Source organism: Balaenoptera ricei, chromosome X (assembly GCF_028023285.1).
Source record: "Balaenoptera ricei isolate mBalRic1 chromosome X, mBalRic1.hap2, whole genome shotgun sequence".
Lineage (NCBI taxonomy): Eukaryota > Metazoa > Chordata > Mammalia > Artiodactyla > Balaenopteridae > Balaenoptera > Balaenoptera ricei.
In genome coordinates, this window is record NC_082660.1 from 99238665 (window position 1) to 99256821 (window position 18157).

Consider the following 18157-nt stretch of genomic DNA (forward strand, 5'->3'; position numbering starts at 1 on the left):
CCCTTTTTCTTTTCCATTCTTTCTCTTCTTCGTGGCAGGGATTCAAGCAGGTGTCTCTACTTATAGTGATTTTCCTTATAGTACCCTTTCCTCTTAAGTGTAGATTCTGAGAGAACTGAAGGACAGAATATAAAGAATATACTCGTGACAAAGCCAAAGTAGCCCATAATGCAGATAATGTCTGCTCATAAATGCTCACCACAAGAGAGGGACACATATCAGTGATTTTGTGAATCCTCACCATTAAGTCACCGTAGGTAAAGTAACTCCATAAACATGAGTTTCATCCTTTTGTCAATCCTTCGTCCTGCTGAATGTCTTTTTTTTTTTTTTTTCTTTTTTTGCTGAATGTCTTTGATCAAATCTTCAGCACATCTGGCTGCCTGGAGTGTTTGAATCTCCTGGGGCATTTGTTAAAATGCGCAGATTCCTGGAACCCCAAACTTCTGGAATCAGCATTCCTAATGGGGGGAGCCCAGGAATTTGCACATTTTATAAGTGCTCTCTGCAGGGCTTTCCTTGTCCCTCTTGAGAACCAGTGCTTTGGTGCAGTCAGACTGCCACGGCTGTAGGTTTTTGAAGGCTGTAACCCAGGCCTAGTTCAAACCAAGTAGCATGGAACTGATGGTCTCTTAGAAGGGCCAGGTTCTTTTTGTTTGGTTTGAGCAGGGAGACTAGAAGGGGACCCACTTAGTCATGCTTCGAAACAAACCAATCAAATGTGAGGGAGGAAAATAATAATAATAGAAGAGAAACAACGGAAGTTTAATAACATGTATACCTCCTGTATACATGAGGGAGACCCAGGAAAACTGACTAACTCCCTGAAATGGCCCAAGCCACCACCTTAAATACCATCTCCAGCCAAAGATAAAAGAAAGATGTTGAGTGTTGGTTGGTGGGTAGGGGTGGAGGAGAAGGCCAGTTCCTGGAGGTGACCAGGAAAAGCACAGTGAACAAGGGTAAGGTTGTTAGGCAGATTTAGGGCCTTGCCTTCTCCATTGTTGAGAGTTTCTAGAGATTTAGAGTCTTCCTTCTTTTCCTAAAGGGAGACACCTTAACAAATGGAGATTTTCCTTATAAATGTAGATGTCTCTTACAGAAGGGTAACTTCTACACAGTTTTCAGAGCTTTTCCTATGTCTGTTGTTTCTTAAAAACAATCAGCCTAAAGTAATCCTTATGCCAAAGAAACAAACTTTGGGGTAGTAAATTCTGCTCCCCTTCAAAGTCAAAGGGAGGTTAAGAGCCTGGGGGGTGGCAATATTGATAGGATCGCCAGATAAAATACAGGCTGTCCAGTTAAATTTGAATTTCAGATAAACAATGAATAATGTTTTAGTATATGTATGTTCCATACACTATTCAGGATATACTTATACTAAAACATTGTTCATTGTTTATTTGAAATTCAAATTTAACTTGGCATCCTGTATTTTTCTTTCTAAATCTGGCAAAGCTAGGTATTGATTAACCCACCTTCCCCCATGGGAGGCAAACCAGATGGCATTTGTGTATTTGTCCTATCTCAGAATCCATTTTTACTTGTCCTAGGTTAAAAGCTTGTCATACTGGCTACTCGTGTCATGCTGAACTTGAAGAATTGAAAAATTGAGTCTTCTAGAGGTTAAGAGGAAGTGTTTTAGAGGCTGAAATGGCTTAAGAAAAGCTCTCCCCATCTCCTACCTCTCCACCAATTACTTCTTCTGCTCTCCATCCATCTCTTTCCCTCTCACCCCGACCTACCCCTTCCCCATCACACACACACACACACACACACAGCCGGAGCAGACAGGCACACATAGATGCATGTGCAAACACAAACATGTTTGGAACACCACTTGCTTGTCTTTTAAAGTCTTTTATGTTACATTTTCTGTGTAAGAGTTTGTTTATTAATTATTATTATTATTATTAAAATAACACTGTCTCACTGTGTCCAGCATTTCTCTTGATAACCATACTTAATTTTTTTCCATTGCAGATCTTTCTCTGCAATTATTAATTATTAATATTATTAATATTAATTAATCAATTATTATTATTATTATTAAAATAACACCGTCTCACTGTGTCCAGCATTTCTCTTGATAACCATACTTAATTTTTAAAAATTTATTATTATTATTATTATTAAAATAACACTGTTTCACTGTGTCCAGCATTTCTCTTGATAACCATACTTAATTTTTTTTCCATTGCAGATCTTTCTCCTGGCCTGCCCTCCATGTCCGGGAGCTGTCGTCGTCTTCAAGTAAGGGGAGATTGTTTTTCTGTTGCCATTGCTGAACTGCTTTGTCTGTTTGATAACAAAGGATGATGAACACATTGCTTGTGACCACCTTGAACCTGCACTGCTTTGTGTCTGGGCTTCCCAAGGGACAAAAGTCTTCAAGGGTCCAATGAAACAGGCGAATGTTGTATGTGGAGATTTGGCCTTTGTGCTTTTGTCAAGCCCTGACAGATCCTTTTTAGCGATTCTTTGTGGTGGTGTTTTATGGCCAAGACATTCCCCCCTTGGAAGATGGCCGCCCTCGTAAAGTTTCTCTTGAGTATGTTGGGGGCCAGACAGCTCCCCTCCTTTAGCGAATCTTTGTACTGTGGTCCTGCTGCTCTACTGAGGATACTTTGAAGGACCTTGTTTTGTGTTTTTATGTGTTTTTTTTGTTGTTAAAGTGCAAATTAAAGTGAGGAGAGAAAAATATCACCTTATTACAAGTCCTGACTTTCTTTAAAATAGAAAGCATCAGATCCATTAAAGTGTATTGCAGGCAAATCATGTTTGTCTGAAGTCAAGTTTGCTTAAATGAAATTCTCAAGAGTCCCGGAAGCCTCATTTTAACCACGAGTTGTGACCACCTCATTTATCAAACCTTTTATTAGAGTTGCTAATGAGAAGCTAAATCGACCCAATTAATTTTGTCTCTTTCCCCCTTCTCTGGCCCCCATTTTGGAGCTGTTTCTGAGCAGGGAAATGGCTGCAAGCCAGAGAGAGGGGGCAAAAAGTAAAGAGCCCAGCAGATCCTTAGATAATTGAGAGTGGTGTAAATGGCTTTCTGATTTAGTTAAGTCGTTAAAGTGTTAGGTAGGGGAAAATATACCCTATTTGCTGCTTCAGATAGCTCCTTGGAATAGCCACTTAGTCTCTTGCCTAAGGTGAATAACTTTCTGCTGGATGAGGGGTAATGGATCCTGATTTCATAAGCTCTTACTTGGACAAGCTCCTAAGCGGAAGGTGTATTTAACCCTGTTTTCTCCCCTTGATTTCCCAAAATGGGCTCCGTTTTTCAGTGTAATGTTTTAAAAGTAACATTTATTGGTTTTATTTCATTATTATGAGAGTAACAGTTCTCATTATAGAAAATGCAGAAACATAAAGAAGAAAATAAACACCACCCCTAATCCTACCAAGAGATTATTTTGGTTATTGCCTGTCTTTTTTTCTTTTTTTTTCTTTTAACAAGCAGAGACCACATTTAGTTTTTTTACTGTATCTTTTCTAAATTTAATTCAATTTATGTGTGTTTGTACATATAAAATACATAAATATAACTGCTGGATTTATTTTTTTATAGTGGTCCTTTTTACCCTGTCCTTTTCCTTGTTTTGGTTTGTCCCTTGCTTCTACCTTTCCACATCATCCCTGTATATTACCAAACCAGTATGTATCCTTCCATATTTTTCTCCATGCTCACAGCTATACACACACACACACACACACACACACACACACACATGGGTTTTGGAATGTTTTGTTTTTGTTAATTGTTCTACAAAAATAGAATTCTATATATACTTTAACACATCCTACTTTTTTCATCTCATGAAAATCTATCAAAGTCTCTTGGCTCTTTTTCTTTTAAAAGACTGGAAAATATTTCATGGATAAACAATTTATTTAGCTATTCCCCTACTAATGAACATTTACATTCTTTCCAGATTTCGGCCACTACAGTCAATGCTGAATTAAACATCATTGTGCTTATGCCCTTATATACTGGTGCTTTCAATTTATACACACAGACACAAATGTTTATATATAAATAAATATTTGTTACCATATTGATTTATAAAAACAGGCTGTTATAATTCACTTTTCCCTTTTATATGTAACATATGAGATTATTCTTTGTTTCACATCCCTACCAGCATAAGGTTTTATGGTTCTTTTATAATTCTGACAACTTAATGGATGTATTTCCTTGGCTACTAATGCATTTTGGTTTTGTCTCTCTCTCTCTCTTTTTTTTTGGTCCAATTGGATTTTCTCTTTGAATTATCTGTTCATATTATCTGCCCATTTCCTAGGGGTTATTTATATTTTTCTTAACCTGTAAGGCCTCTTTGTATATTTTGGATATTGGCCCTTGGTCTACCATCTTTATTATAGATATCTTTCCCAAATCTGTATGTATTAACTTTACTGATGGTATATTTTTCCACATAATTTTTTTCATATCCAAATATGATTATTTTCTTATAGCTTCTGGGTTCCCAGTCTTTTTTTTTTATAAGTAATTTAAATTTATTTATTATTATTTATTTATGGCTGTGTTGGGTCTTCGTTTCTGTGCGAGGGCTTTCTCTAGTTGCGGCAAGCGGGGGCCGCTCTTCATCGCGGTGCGCGGGCCTCTCACTATCGCGGCCTCTCTTGTTGCGGAGCACAGGCTCCAGACGCGCAGGCTCAGTAGCTGTGGCTCACGGGCCTAGTTGCTCCGCGGCATGTGGGATCTTCCCAGACCAGGGCTCGAACCCGTGTCCCCTGCATTGGCAGGCAGATTCTCAACCACTGCGCCACCAGGGAAGCCCTACTTAACCTTTTAATAGAAATGTAAAAAGTGCCACCAGGGAAGCCCCCACCTCAGTCTTTGTTAAGATTGTTTTCTCAAAGATGGATAACCAGTGACAGTAGCATAATATGTTAAATAATCCTTACTCTCCCCTGTGAACTGAACTGCTATCTTTGTCATCAAACTTTTTATATATGAGAATCCATTTATGGATTCTCTGTTCTGTTTCATCTGTGTGTCTATTTGTGTACCTAAATCATGTTGATTGGATTACATTAGATTAAATAATATTTTTCTTGGCTTTTCTTTTGTACACATTTTAATATCACTTATTCAGCCCTCCCAACCCCACCCTATTGGGATTCTAATTAGAATTGCATTAAATTTATATTTCAGTTTTGTAAGAATTGATTTTTTAAAACCTATAGCTCTTTTTGTCTAAGAAATGGCATTTCTTTCCATCTGCTCAGATCTTGTTTTATGCCTTTCTTGCTACATTTATTCTTAAAGAATTAAGAACTTTTTTGTTCATTATGAGTGGAATACTATCCTCCTTTCCATTCCTAAATGCCTCTTGCTAGAATAGAAAAAGTTTATTAATTTTAAAAATAGTTTTTATATCTAGCTATCTTACCTAATGTTTTGTTAGTTCTGGTAACTTTTATTTTAGTTTTATCTTTTCTTTCCAATGGTTATATCATTTATTTCATTTTCTTCTGTTTTGCTAGAAACTCAAAGACAGCATTAAATAAAAATGATGCTGGTGGGCCACTCTGTCTATAACTAATTTCAAATAGAAATGGCGTTTCTCCATATTTGCTGTTGGTATTTGTCAAATAGTCTATTATATTTAAATAGTTTCCACATTTACTTGGAGATATTTTAAACGGAAATGGTTCTGTATTTTATCAAATGCTTTTTCAATGTTTTTGATCCTTTTTTTAATTTAAGTTTTTGATATAGTGAATTATGCCATTAGATTTTCTGGTTTTGAACTCTTACATTGCTGAAATAATGTAATAATATTACTATTTGTAATATATTATTGGATTCTATTTGTCAATCTTTTATTTAGAACCTGGTCTTAGTATTGATAAGTGAGATTGGAGTCATTTTTTTTTTAATTTATTTTATTTTTTTAAATTTTTGGCTGCGTTGGGTCTTCGTTGCTGCGTGCGGGCTTTCTCTAGTTGTGGCCAGTGGGGGCTACTCTTCGTTGCAGTGTGCGGACTTCTCATTGTGGTGGCTTCTCTTGTTGCGGAGCACGGGCTCTAGGTGCGCAGGCTTCAGTAGTTGTGGCTCACAGGCTCTAGAGCGCGGGCTCAGTCGTTGTAGTACACAGGCTTAGTTGCTCCGCGGCATGTGGGATCTTCCCGGACCAGGGATTGAACCCGTGTCCCCTGCATTGGCAGGCGGATTCTTAACCACTGCACCACCAGGGAAGTCCCTGGAGTCATTTTTTATTGGATTCTTTTCATCAAGTTTAAGGATTAAAATTATGTAAATTACGTAAAATGAACTGCAGAATTTTCCTTCTTATTCTCTGGCCTGGAATACTTTAACTGTCCTTAGAAATTGTGTGTGTGTTTTTTTAAGGTCAGATAAAACTCAACTGTGAAGCCCAAATATGATGTCTCAATGTCTTTTTCAGTTGGTAGATCCTTAATTACCTTTCCAATGTTTTATATGGTAGTTCATCTATTCAAATCTTTTTGGGTCAATTTTGGTCATTTGTATTTTGCTAGGAAAATATCTATTTCTTCTAAGTTTTCAAAAATGTTGCCATGAATTTAGTTGAGCATATGCTACCCTCTTATTTTATAATTTTAAAAGACTATCTCCTCATTGTAGTCATGTTTTCTTTCTTGGGCTTAACCTTGTCTGGTTTTGTGTTCTCTCTCTTATATTTTATATTTTAGTCAGGTTAGTAAGCACTTTTATCTATTTTTGGTTGCTTTATAGAACCTGGTTTTGCATATATTTATCCTTTTTACCTTATTTTATTTGTGTGTGTGTGTGTGTGTATATATATATACACTTAATTTTCAACTTTTTATCTTTATTGATTTCCTTTTCCTGTTTTTTCCTAATCTCTCAAGATTTATATAATTTATTTCTTTACTTTTTGTCTTCTTTAATTATAGTTTTCTATTCTACTTTGTTCACTTGATATCCCAGATTTTCCCCCATTTTATCATGAACTCACATTGTCTACAAAATTTTTAAATTAAATTTTGTATTTTGAGATAAATGTATAAAATATTGTATAATAAATATATCATTATAATTTAGAAACACTTGTAAGAAAAATACAGAGAGATCCCATGTACCCTTTAACTAGTTTCCTCCAGTTGTAAACTACTACAAAACTGTGGTACGATATCACAGCCATACAGTCAAGACAAAGAATAGTTTCATCACCATGAGGATCTCTCCTGTTGCCCTTTTAGAGCCACGTCCACTACCCTCCCACCTGTGCCCTGTCCCTGACCCCTGGCAACTCATCTGTTCTCCACGTCTATAAATTTGTCATTTCAAGAATGTCAATATAAATGGAATCATACAGTATGTCACCTTTGGGATTGCCTTTTTTTAAAAAAAAATTTAGTTGAAAATCAGTGTTTTAGAAAGTAGACAGCTCTTAAAAGAATTACTCCATGTTACATTAGTATAGCTCTGTTTACTGTTTTCAAAGTACTTTGTCTTAAACGATCTTATCTAATCCTTCAAATAATGTTATGAGATAAGGAATACATTATATCCACACGACAGATAAAGCAGTTGGGGACAAGAGATTTTAAATAACTTGGCTAAAATTACACAGTGGCAGAGTCAGGATTGGCTTTCTTCCTTTTCCTGCTAATGCTCATAATCAGGTTTACTGTGTGTCTAGTCAAGGCGGGAAGCATTTAACATGAATTATCTAATTTAATCCTTCCAACAAACCTATGTGGGAGGTACAGATAGTATCCTCAGTTAGATCAAGATAACAGGCTCTGAAAGTTTATGTGATTTAAGTGGCATGTAAGTGGTATAGGTGAGATTTGATCCAATGTCTCTCTGACTGCAGAGCCAGTGCTCCTAATCATTGCCTTATGTTGCTGAAGTGAATGTTTTCCGCTCTTCTGGTACTATTGAAAGGGTTAAAAACCATGACAACATCCTATTTAAAATTTCATAAATTTCAGTGTACACAGACAGGCACTGCTGTGGGTTCATTGACTAGCGCTGTCTTACCCACCTCTTGTTTTTTCTTTTGGCCCTTTGCTGTGCCAGCCACATATGAGTTTGTCTGCTTCCCAGCTAAGCAGGGGCTGGCATGCTCTTCATGGAGGGATGCCCAGTCACTGCAGGAAAGGACTATGGTGCGCCATGCTGGGCAAGGGCTGGCAGTTCTCTTTAGGGTGGGGAAGGGGCGGGACTGTCCACAGGGTTCCCACGCTGCACTTGACAATTGGGAATGACGGTTCCCCAGTGTTCTGGCTGGGTCCCAGAGTGCTTCATTTATGTGGCCCACAGTTGACATGTGACTTGCTAAGTCTGCTGCTGTAACTGGCTGCCTAAAGGAAAAGCATGCATCTAGAACGTGGAGCTAAGATTGGAAGGGGTTTCTACCTGGTCCACCACTGCAGCAACTTGGGCATATGGTGCTCTTTTGACCTCCAACTCCTAGAATTCCGTCCTGGCAGCGTTTAGACTCTTATCCCCCCCTCCCGTTCCTGGCTCCTCCGCGCTGTGGATGCTCAGATAGCAGCACCAGACTTGCTCGTTGTGTTGTGTCTGTACAGGCAGTGGTGTTGTGTGTCTCTGAGTCTGAGCCATTTCCTTTGTATTCATTTGGCTGTTTTGAGTGGTTCTCATCTGAAGAGCTATCTACCATCTTCAATATCCAAGCCACAGAATTCTTTCTGTCACTCAGGTTTGAGTAAAACCAATATATCCTTAAGAGAACATTCTGTGCTTACTGTCCTGCTACTAGTTTCAAAAAAAGGTACCTGTCTCAGTTACCTTTAGGGAAAATACCCCGTCACATAATATGAACTAGCCTGCCTCTTGGGTTCTTAATAAATAAGATTCCCTTTTGCAACCCAAGGGAAAGGAAAGAGGGCAGGTACACCCCAGCTCCCCGCCACGTCTCACTGGTTGCTTTTCTTTTCCTTTCTCCTTGCCCTTTTCCTCAGTTTTTTTTTCCCTTCAAATTTCATTATAGAAAATTCCAAATGTATACATACTATGCTTTATTACTCATTATGTATTTTAATTTGTGAATTGTCACTTCTGTGTTCTCAGTTTTTTTATGTAAAGGTGTTTCTCCTCTTGATGATCTGCATGAGTTGTCCCCGTATAAAGAATATTAATCCTTTATCACCTTTGCAGTAAATGTTTTCCCCAGACTGCCTTCTAACTTGTTGACGATGCTTTTGATGTATATTTTACATTTTTATCGGTCACGGTGATTGGTTTCTGCACCACCTTCAGACCATGGTAATTTCTTCCAGTGCTTTTGTGCTTGAAGACTTTTAGCATTCTAACATCAGATAGACAATCTAGTTTTTTAATGTTTTGTAAATATTTAGCTGTCAGTTTATCTAAAATTCATTTTGTACATAGTATGAGGTAGGGATAAAACATTTTTCCCCGAATTGTCATTTATTTGAGCACTCTTTGTTGATTAACTATTCCCCTATGATTATTGCTGTCACATTTTTATCAAGCATAAATTCTTATATATGCTAGCATAGGGGAGCAAAATTTGCCACCCCCAAAATGTGTCTCTTTGGCATGAGGATTAATTTCGGCTGATTATTTTTAAGAGACAGAAGACTCAGGAAGTCTTTCTTTTTACCTCCCCGTTAGCTGCCTAAAGAATTTAGATAAAGGGCCTATTTCTGAAATCGAGCTATCACCAGAGATGTCTGCCGAGTATGGGCTAGGCGTGGCAGGGGAAGCTGTAGGCAGACTCTAGAGATCAGAGTCCTCGCAAACATTTGTTTACCAAACATTTGTTTTCCCATCTTACCCTCAACTTTGAAGTCCCACGTATCTACTCCCCGCATCCTCTTTTGTCTTTAGCTGAAGATGGTATTTAAGCTGAGGGTTCCAGCCATTTTGGCAAGTTTCTCAGTTCTCCTGGCTCTCTCCCATGTATACATGTTATTAAACTTTTGTATGATTTTCTCCTGTTAGTCTGTCTCACGTCAGTTGAATTCTTAGACCATCCAGAAGAACCTAGTAGGGCAGAGGAAAATTTCTTCCTCCTTGACACTAGGGTTTATTTGGGTGGCTTGTTATACTATCCCATCGATGTCTCTGTTGAGTTTGCCACCAATTTCAGACTCTTGTATTTGTAACAGCCAGCAGGCCAGATTTCTCTTCACCATTCTTCCCAGACTGTTCCTTTACTCACACTTTTTTCATAGCTAGTCTGAACCATTTTTTCCTTCCAAATGAACTTAAAATGTTTTTGTCAGACTCTTCCTCCAAATACTGTTATTTTGATTGGAATGACTAAATCTAAAATTTCATTAATGTCATTACCATAATGAGTCTCTCTATCCAGGAAAAGACATATGGTAGATTTCTTAATTTATTCTAGGGGGTGTGTGTGGATTGTGTATCCTGCAGATTTCTCATCAACGTCATTCCTGGACAGTTTGTAGTTTATGGTATCATTTATTTATTATATTTTCAAACTAATTATTACTGGTACATAGGAAAGATTTTGATTTTTTTAATATGATTATTTTATATTTGGCCACCATGCTTAACTCTTCTAGTAGTTTTTCAGTTGCTTCACTTGGATTATTTTGGAAATTAATAGTATCAACTCCCATATGATAACTTTATCTCCCTTCAAAGAGCAAAACTTTTTTCAAGCCTGATTGTATTAGCTAGAACTTCCAGGACAATGTTAAATAATAGTAGTACTGGCAGGAATTCTTGCCTTCTTTCTGATTTTAGTGGAAATGTTCCTAGCGTTTTCTCTATTGACTCTCATGTTGGTTGTTGGTTAAGATTAAACATCCTTTATAATGTTAAAGAATTTATTCTTAAATTATCAACCCCCCCCCCCTTTTAAAATCAGGAATGGTTGCTGAATTTAGCTAATGCTTTTTGAGAATCTGTTGAGAGGTTCATTTGGGTTTTCTCCTTTGACCTCCCCATTTGGTGCGTTACATTAATAGATTTCCTAATAACAACCTTTGTTGGATTTCTAAGGTCAGCTTTCCTTTTCCTCCGCATACTTGGGAGAGGTTCAGATTTGACCACCATACTACGAATTTGATAGATTCTGCTCTTCGCCATCTCCAGTGTGAAATTTAATTCTGCTGCTACAATATTTCTTTGTAATTCTTCCTCAGTTTGCTGAGCTTTCTCTTCACTCCAGTTTGGTGTCTTTCCTTCTCAATATGTTTTTATTCCAGTGGCTTTCTACACCTGTTTCACAGAGTCCATGTTTTCTTATATTCTCTTGAGGATGCCATTTTCTAAAATATTTCTTCTGGTTCAGACACTAAATGTAGACTTTTGTGCTTCCTCCAAGTCTTCAGAATGATACGCATTTCCCTTCTGCTGCTAGAGGTTTTCATAGGAAGCATGCTGTCTTTGGGGGTATGTTTATGCATAGTAGAAGGAGGATTTATTTATTCTTTGTTAAAGACACAGGGTATGTGGATTTCATTTGAGTATCCTCATATTCTCTTTGGTATTGGTTAGAACCCCTTCTCAGCTCCACTCCTGGTGGCCAGGTTGATGCACAGAGCTTCCAACCCATTTCCCAGTGTCTAGCAGCTTCATCTGGTGGGTTCTGCTGGACCCATATGGAATCGCTTAATCCTACTACTAGATTCTCTGATACGCTGAACATATAAAGTATGTGAAAAGCTACAGCCTCCAACATGCATTGGTCCCTGAGTTTTACTTGTGAAGTCTCCCACTCCCAGAATGCAGTGTGGCAGTACCAAAGCCATCACTTCAGCCCTTTGGTTTATGGGAGGAGTCTCCAAACGGATATAGACCAGCTTTGGGAATTGTTGGTTTCCCTTGCAGACAGTAGCCCTGTAGTGGAGGCGTGGCTGTCCAGTTTGCTGGTTGCTAGATGAACTCTGCATTGCTAAGCCGTGAGGCTGACCGTGGTGTAAGGACTCACTGTTTTACTATCTTGTTTCAGGTTTCTGCTGCACGAATTGGCCCCAGGTTGTTTTTTTTCTCATTTCAGCCTTAGGTTTATTGTTAATGGAGATTTCTTCCAGATTATTGTTAACAGGATGACCATCAGTCTAAGTTTTCAGTAATTTGGGGGAGTTTTCTCATTTTCTGTATCTTGATAGGTATTTTAGTGGAAAGCTGGGAGAGGCTGTGTTAGTGGCGGTTAAGCAAATGCTATTTTAAACTAGAAATCCAGTGTGTGTGTGTATGTATGTATATATGTGTGTGTGTGTGTGTATGTGTGTGTGTGTGTATATATAAATATATATATATATGTATTTTAATTTCTGGCCGTGCTGCGCAGCTTGCGGGATCTTAGTTCCCCGACCAGGGAGCAAACCCACACCCTTGGCAGTGAAAGCGCAGAGTCCTAACTACTGGACTGCCAAGGAATTCCCTATATTTTGGTTTAGAGCAGTGGTCAGCAACCTTTTTCTATGAAGGGCCAGATAATAAATGTTTTAGGTGTCGTAGGCGATATGATCTGTGTTTTAACTACATACCTGTTGCTGTAGCATGAAAGCAGCATAGACAATACTGTATGTATACAAATGAGTTTGGCTGTGTTCCAATAAAACTTTTCAAAAACAGGAGGACCGGTCGAAAAAGTTCTGGAGACGGATGACAGTGATGGTTGCACAACACTGTGAAGGTACTTAACGCCACTGAACTATATACTTAAAAACGGTTAAGATGGTAAATTTTATATTATGTGTGTTTTACCACGCAAATCACCCCCCCTCTCCCGACCCAAACGTAACAGGAGGACCATATTTTGCTGACCCTGCGTTTAGAGCCATTCGATCTAGCACACAGAAAGAGAGGAGGAGGGAATAGGAAATTCCATGTGTACAATAAGACAGGGACTTTGCCCAAAGCTCAAAGGCGGTGAGACAGATTTATCGAGTATTTAAAAGGAGTATCATAGTTGGAGTGGGGTGGGGTTCTGGAAAGCTGCAGTTCATCCTGGTGATATCATCCCATGCTCTTTAGGGATAGAGATACCCAGAGTTTATAGTCACACTTCCTGGCATAACGATTGGAGCAGGGATTTTCTCCTCCCTCCCGAGGCTTGGGGAACCTCTGCAGCTGTCACAAGTGTTCGTATCAGATGCAGCTGAAAAGCCAGCCGGTCCTTCCTTCTTGGCGACTGGTGATGCTTCCTGTAGATGATCTGGTCTCTTCCCAAGGCTAGAAACTCCTAGTGTTTTGGTTATTAACCACAACAGGTTCACTGGCTAAAAAGGAACAGCCGCTAGTCTGAGTCAGCTGTTGCTGCACCTCCTTGCCAAGATTCTTGTGCCATTAGGATTTGCTTGTCAGCTGGAGACCTGGGCCCTTCACCTCTGGAAACAATGCTGCTCTCAGGACCCCAGGCCACATTTCTCTCAGTGGTGTGGAAAACGTTCTCCAACTTCCCAGCTCTAGCCTTGGCAGCCCTCAGCGTTTCTAAGACCTGGAAAGAGCCTAAAGTCTAACCGTGGCCTCCCATCTCCCTGGGGGAAGCAGGTCTCCGGTGTGTTTAATGTTGTTCTTAGAAAAGAGTTAGCATATCCAGATCCATTTATATGATCGTGCCCCATCTGAAGCTGAAGTCGGAGGAAATCTAGGAGCTCTCTATTGCAGCTGAAAGGCGGGGCTGGTGCTGAAGGGCCACCAGTCATGTGAACTGCAGGCATGGCCAGGAGCAGCCTTGGGCAGCGCTGGGTAGTTCGGAGTTTCGTGCTCTCTGTTGGAAGGAAGATGGCATCATCACTTGGTAGCGAGCGCTCACTCCCCCTTCCCTGTCTCCGTGGATCCCGCCACCACAGAGGGCTCTGAGTGCCAATAGCCTCTTAGCAGCCAGGATGCCGAAGAGCAAGCTGAAAACTGTCTTTAGAAAAGGATGGAATTCTTGGTTTCACAAGGGCCTAGGAACCTCTTAGAGAAGCCAGCCTTTTGGGACGTTCCTCTCTCTGAGCTGGGGTATTTTGAAGGAATAGATGGAGGAAAAGGGAGTGACTAGCTTTGGGTTGTGATCAGCCAGCTTAGCTGTCTTGTGAGCACCCATGGCAGAGAACTCTTCCCCTGCCCCACCCCAGGTAAAAAAAGCACATAGCCCAGAGCTGGTTTACGTCCTCTGCCTCAGGAAGTGTAGGGTACGGGGACCCCCACCTCCCAACGCTGAACCCCTTAAATCTGCTTATTTTCATGTACCCATGGAGGGGAGTGGACCTGTGATGCAAGCAGGATTATTTGGTCATGAGTGTCTGCTGACTCAATCTGGAGAGGCTTTTGAAGGAGATGAGATGAAATTTCATCTGTGCTACAGAGAGCAGGGGTGCATTGCTGGATGGAAAGAGGTCTGGAGGCCGGGTGTGAGCCAAGGTAGGTGAGGGAAGCATGGGGGTGTGTGAGGGCAATTAGGACAGCCTGACATGTGATCTTGGCATTGCAAGATTGATGCCCTGTTGGCCTTGGGGCCACATGATATTATGAGAGTTCAATAGCTCCATGACCCTCCCTTTTTCTAGATCCCATTTATTATACACTCAGATTTTTAAACAGCAGTATTCTCCCCAGGGAGACTCATTATCTCTAGGACTGCCCTGAGTTCATGAGGTGGGCTCTGGCTGAAGCTGTTGTGTCTTAATGGTTTCACCATCTCAGCACCCCTTTTCCTAGTGCTCAACAGACCAGCTGCTCTGGAAGCCCCAAAGGAGCAGCCTTTTGGCATCTTCACCTCAGAGGCAGCTGCTTTTTGGTCTAGCTTTGGACTCATTACTGAAAAGGGTGTTTGGGAGACTGCCTCTGACCTGAGCAGCTTTATTAAGACTGTTCTTGGCACGGGAGAGGAAGCCGTACATATGAATGCTGTAGATTTCAAAGGGAAAGATACTGGGAACCTAAAATCCGTAGTAAATAAACAGCAATTCAAGGACACCAATTTCCTTTCTGATACGGAAGCTGCTCTGGTGTCTGCGGTCCTCTGAGCCACTGCCAGCTTGCTGCCTGCAACCATACATATTCTCCCTTAATGCACAGAAGAGGGAAGAAGCTTTCAGATTGTTCACAGGTCTCCCGTCCCCTTCCACACACAGCAGAAGCAGCCTTTCTCCCCACGTGTACATATTCAATTTTGTTCTCTCCTGGGAATTTTTGACTTCTACAGTCTTGGCCCACAGTTTCTTTCTTTTTTTAAAAAAAAAAAATTTATTTATTTTTGGCTGTGTTGGGTCTTCGTTCCTGCACGCGGGCTTTCTCTAGTTGCGGCGAGTGGCTGCTCTTCGTTGCGGTGTGCGAGCTTCTCATTGTGGTGGTTTCTCTTGTCGTGGAGCATGGGCCCCAGAGTGCACGGGCTTCAGTAGTTGCAACACGCGGGCTCAGTAGTTGTGGCACCTGGGCTTAGTTGCGCCGTGGCATGCGGGATCTTCCCAGACCAGGGCTTGAACCCGTGTCCCCTGCATTGGCAGGCAGATTCTTAACCACTGTGCCACCAGGGAAGTCCCTGGCCCACAGATTCTGATTCAGTATTTTCATTGCCCCAAATTCTCTCCTGGAAGTCTCTCTGAAGGTTTTTGGAGCAGGGACTGCTTTTGTTTTTTTTCTCTCTCTTTGGGCTGTTCTGCTTTCAACATGTGCTTGAATGTACGCAATTTCCCGGTAAAAGCAACAGATGACTTTTCCCGTCTGGGGAAGCATGAAAAGGAGTTCTCAGCAGAGGAGCGGGGACTGATCATTTTGGGCCTCTTTGTACTTTGTCAGCACACCTAATCCTTTTGGAAGCCAAGTGCAGAATCTACTGTGCTAATTATTGGGCAAAAGTAATTCCAGGAGGGAAAAACAGTACAGGATAATAGATAAGGTTTGGGTAAGCTGTGTAGGAGCTGTTCAGTGGGTAATGAAAAAGTAGGGGGAATTCCCTGGCGGTCTAGTAGTTAGGATTCTGCGCTTCCACTGCTGGGGGCACGGATTCAGTCTCAGGTCGGGGAACTAAGATACTGCATGCCGCACGGTGCGGCCAAAAAAAAAAAAGAGAGAGAGAGAAAGAAAAAGGAAAAAAAAAAAGAAAAGAAAAAAATAGACGTTTCATTCTCATTATAAAAGTAATCCCGTCACTATAAGGAAAACATCAAGTGTTACAGAACAATAAAGAAGAAAATAAGAATAACTGATAATTCCTCGGTTAATATGTTGGTATAATTTCCTCCCAGTCTTCTGTGTATATATGCCCATTATGAAAAACAAAATTGGGATTATTTTAGACATGCTACTTTGTAATATAGTAAAAGTTAATATGCTATGATTGTTTCCCAGTGTCATTAAATATTCTTCTAAACATGATTTCTAATGACTGCATAGTATTTCATCATTTGAGTGGACATAATATGTATTTAAACCGTGCCCTGTTATTCGACATTTGGTTTCTTGGATAGATATGATTTGTGGAATCTTGAAGACAGCGGTGGAAGTAGATGGCTTTAGGTTATATAGTTCTGCTATTTCTTAAGCCTTCGGAGCAAGGCTTAAATCTTAGCATCTATTTCCTCATTTGTCAAAGAAGCCTATGAATAGTAACTACTTCTTTGGTGGTGACAATTAGATGAGAGATGATCCTAACATAGACTAAGTAATCAATAGGTGTTAATAATATATAGAATTACCCTTGTCCTGACGCTTCACCATCTGTGTACTAACTTAACTGTTAGAATTAGGATCCCAGGGAAGGAAAATTGCTTTCATGCAGATAAGTAGAATTTCAGAATGAAAACTGCCTTCGGATAAGTAACCCTTTTCATTAGTTGAGCACTTTCCAGATGGGGCCTTTGGCCAACTTCATGAAATTCACAGGAAGAAAGGTTTTGGAGCCTCTGCAGTTGTGTAGCCCCATTTGGTCCAGAACAAGGAAGTGGGAAACCGCCAGTTGCAACCAGGAAGTTTATCTTCGTGCCCACAGGCAAAGCCAGCCAAGCCTTCCTGTTATACTTGTTTGGTTTTCTTTACTTGTTTTTTATTTTCCAACTTTTATTCTGAAATTTTTCAAACATATGGAAAGGTGAACAGGGCAGTACACCAAGCACGGCTATGACCTCCACCTAGATTCAGCGGTTTTTGGCATGCTTTCTGATAAGTGAGTTAAAAGATGTAGGATCCTAACTGCATTCCCTGCTACATGACAGGCTTGTGCTGTGGGGCCTCACACAGCGGGCAAAACGTATATACTCTGAGACCAAGGGCTTACGGAAACAGAAGTTCAGAGTGGAAGAACCCTAGGCTCTGGGATGATAGAAATGTATCTATTGTTTTTATAATACAAATAACAGAAAGCAAATCTTAACGTAGCTCCTGGCTGAAGGGAAAAATGTCGAGCCAGACTTCAATCAACATGACAATGTATAAATAACTTCTAATATATTCATATAATTGAATAATATACAGCAGTGAAAAACAGACTAAGTGTGTTAACATGGCCAATTAGAAGAAGCCATGTTGAATGAAACGTAATTTGCAGAAGGGGATGGATATGCACACACACACACACACACACACACACACACAGTATATCATTTATCATTTATTTAATGGGATAGACGTGAAACAACAATGTATATGGTTTGTGGATATATACAAATGTAATAATGTATAAAAACATAGGAAGGACTCCAACTCCTTCAGAATAAAGGCTCCATCTGGTTAGGGAGTAGAGGAGATGAATGGTATTCAGGAAGGTTACACGGAACTTCAGCTAAATCAGTAATGTTCAAATTTATTAAAGTGGGATGCTGGACACAGAGGTTCTTTTTATATTATTTTTATACTTTTCTGTATGTTGGAAAATTTTAGTGTTAAAACTAGAGGGAAAAAGCACTATTTAAAAGGCTTAGAGTCTAGGATCACTTATTTTGTAGGTGTAAAAGCTGAGGCTGGGAGAGTTGAGTGTTTTGCTTCTCATATATTTTTGAATTTTATTTAATTATCATACAGTAGAGTTGACTTTTTGGCGTACAGTTCTATGAGATCTTTTTTCATTTTTTTATTATGATAAAATACACTTAACATAAAATGTAACATCTTAACCATTTTTAAAGTGTACGGTTCGGTGGCATTAAGTACACTTATGTTGCCGTGCAACCATTGCCACCATCCATCTCCAGAACTCTTTTCATTTTGCAAAAACTG

At 39.8% G+C, this 18157-nt stretch overlaps 1 protein-coding gene across 13 annotated transcripts in view; it reads left to right on the forward strand.

Moving 5' to 3' along the window:
- Positions 1-18157, forward strand: part of TMEM164 (transmembrane protein 164) — a 160311-nt gene that overhangs the window by 71268 nt on the left and 70886 nt on the right. For 9 of the 13 annotated variants that reach the window (XM_059910123.1, XM_059910115.1, XM_059910124.1 and 6 more), the window contains one exon: positions 2204-2253. Coding sequence is in view for 10 of the 13 variants with exons in the window: in XM_059910115.1 (XP_059766098.1) it covers positions 2204-2253 (50 nt within the window). In the remaining 3 variants the exon portion in view is untranslated. Of the gene's footprint in view, positions 1-2203; positions 2254-12589; positions 12651-14202; positions 14366-18157 lie in introns of those variants that run through there. The other 4 variants (XM_059910118.1, XM_059910117.1, XM_059910119.1 and 1 more) reach the window with 2 other exon arrangements.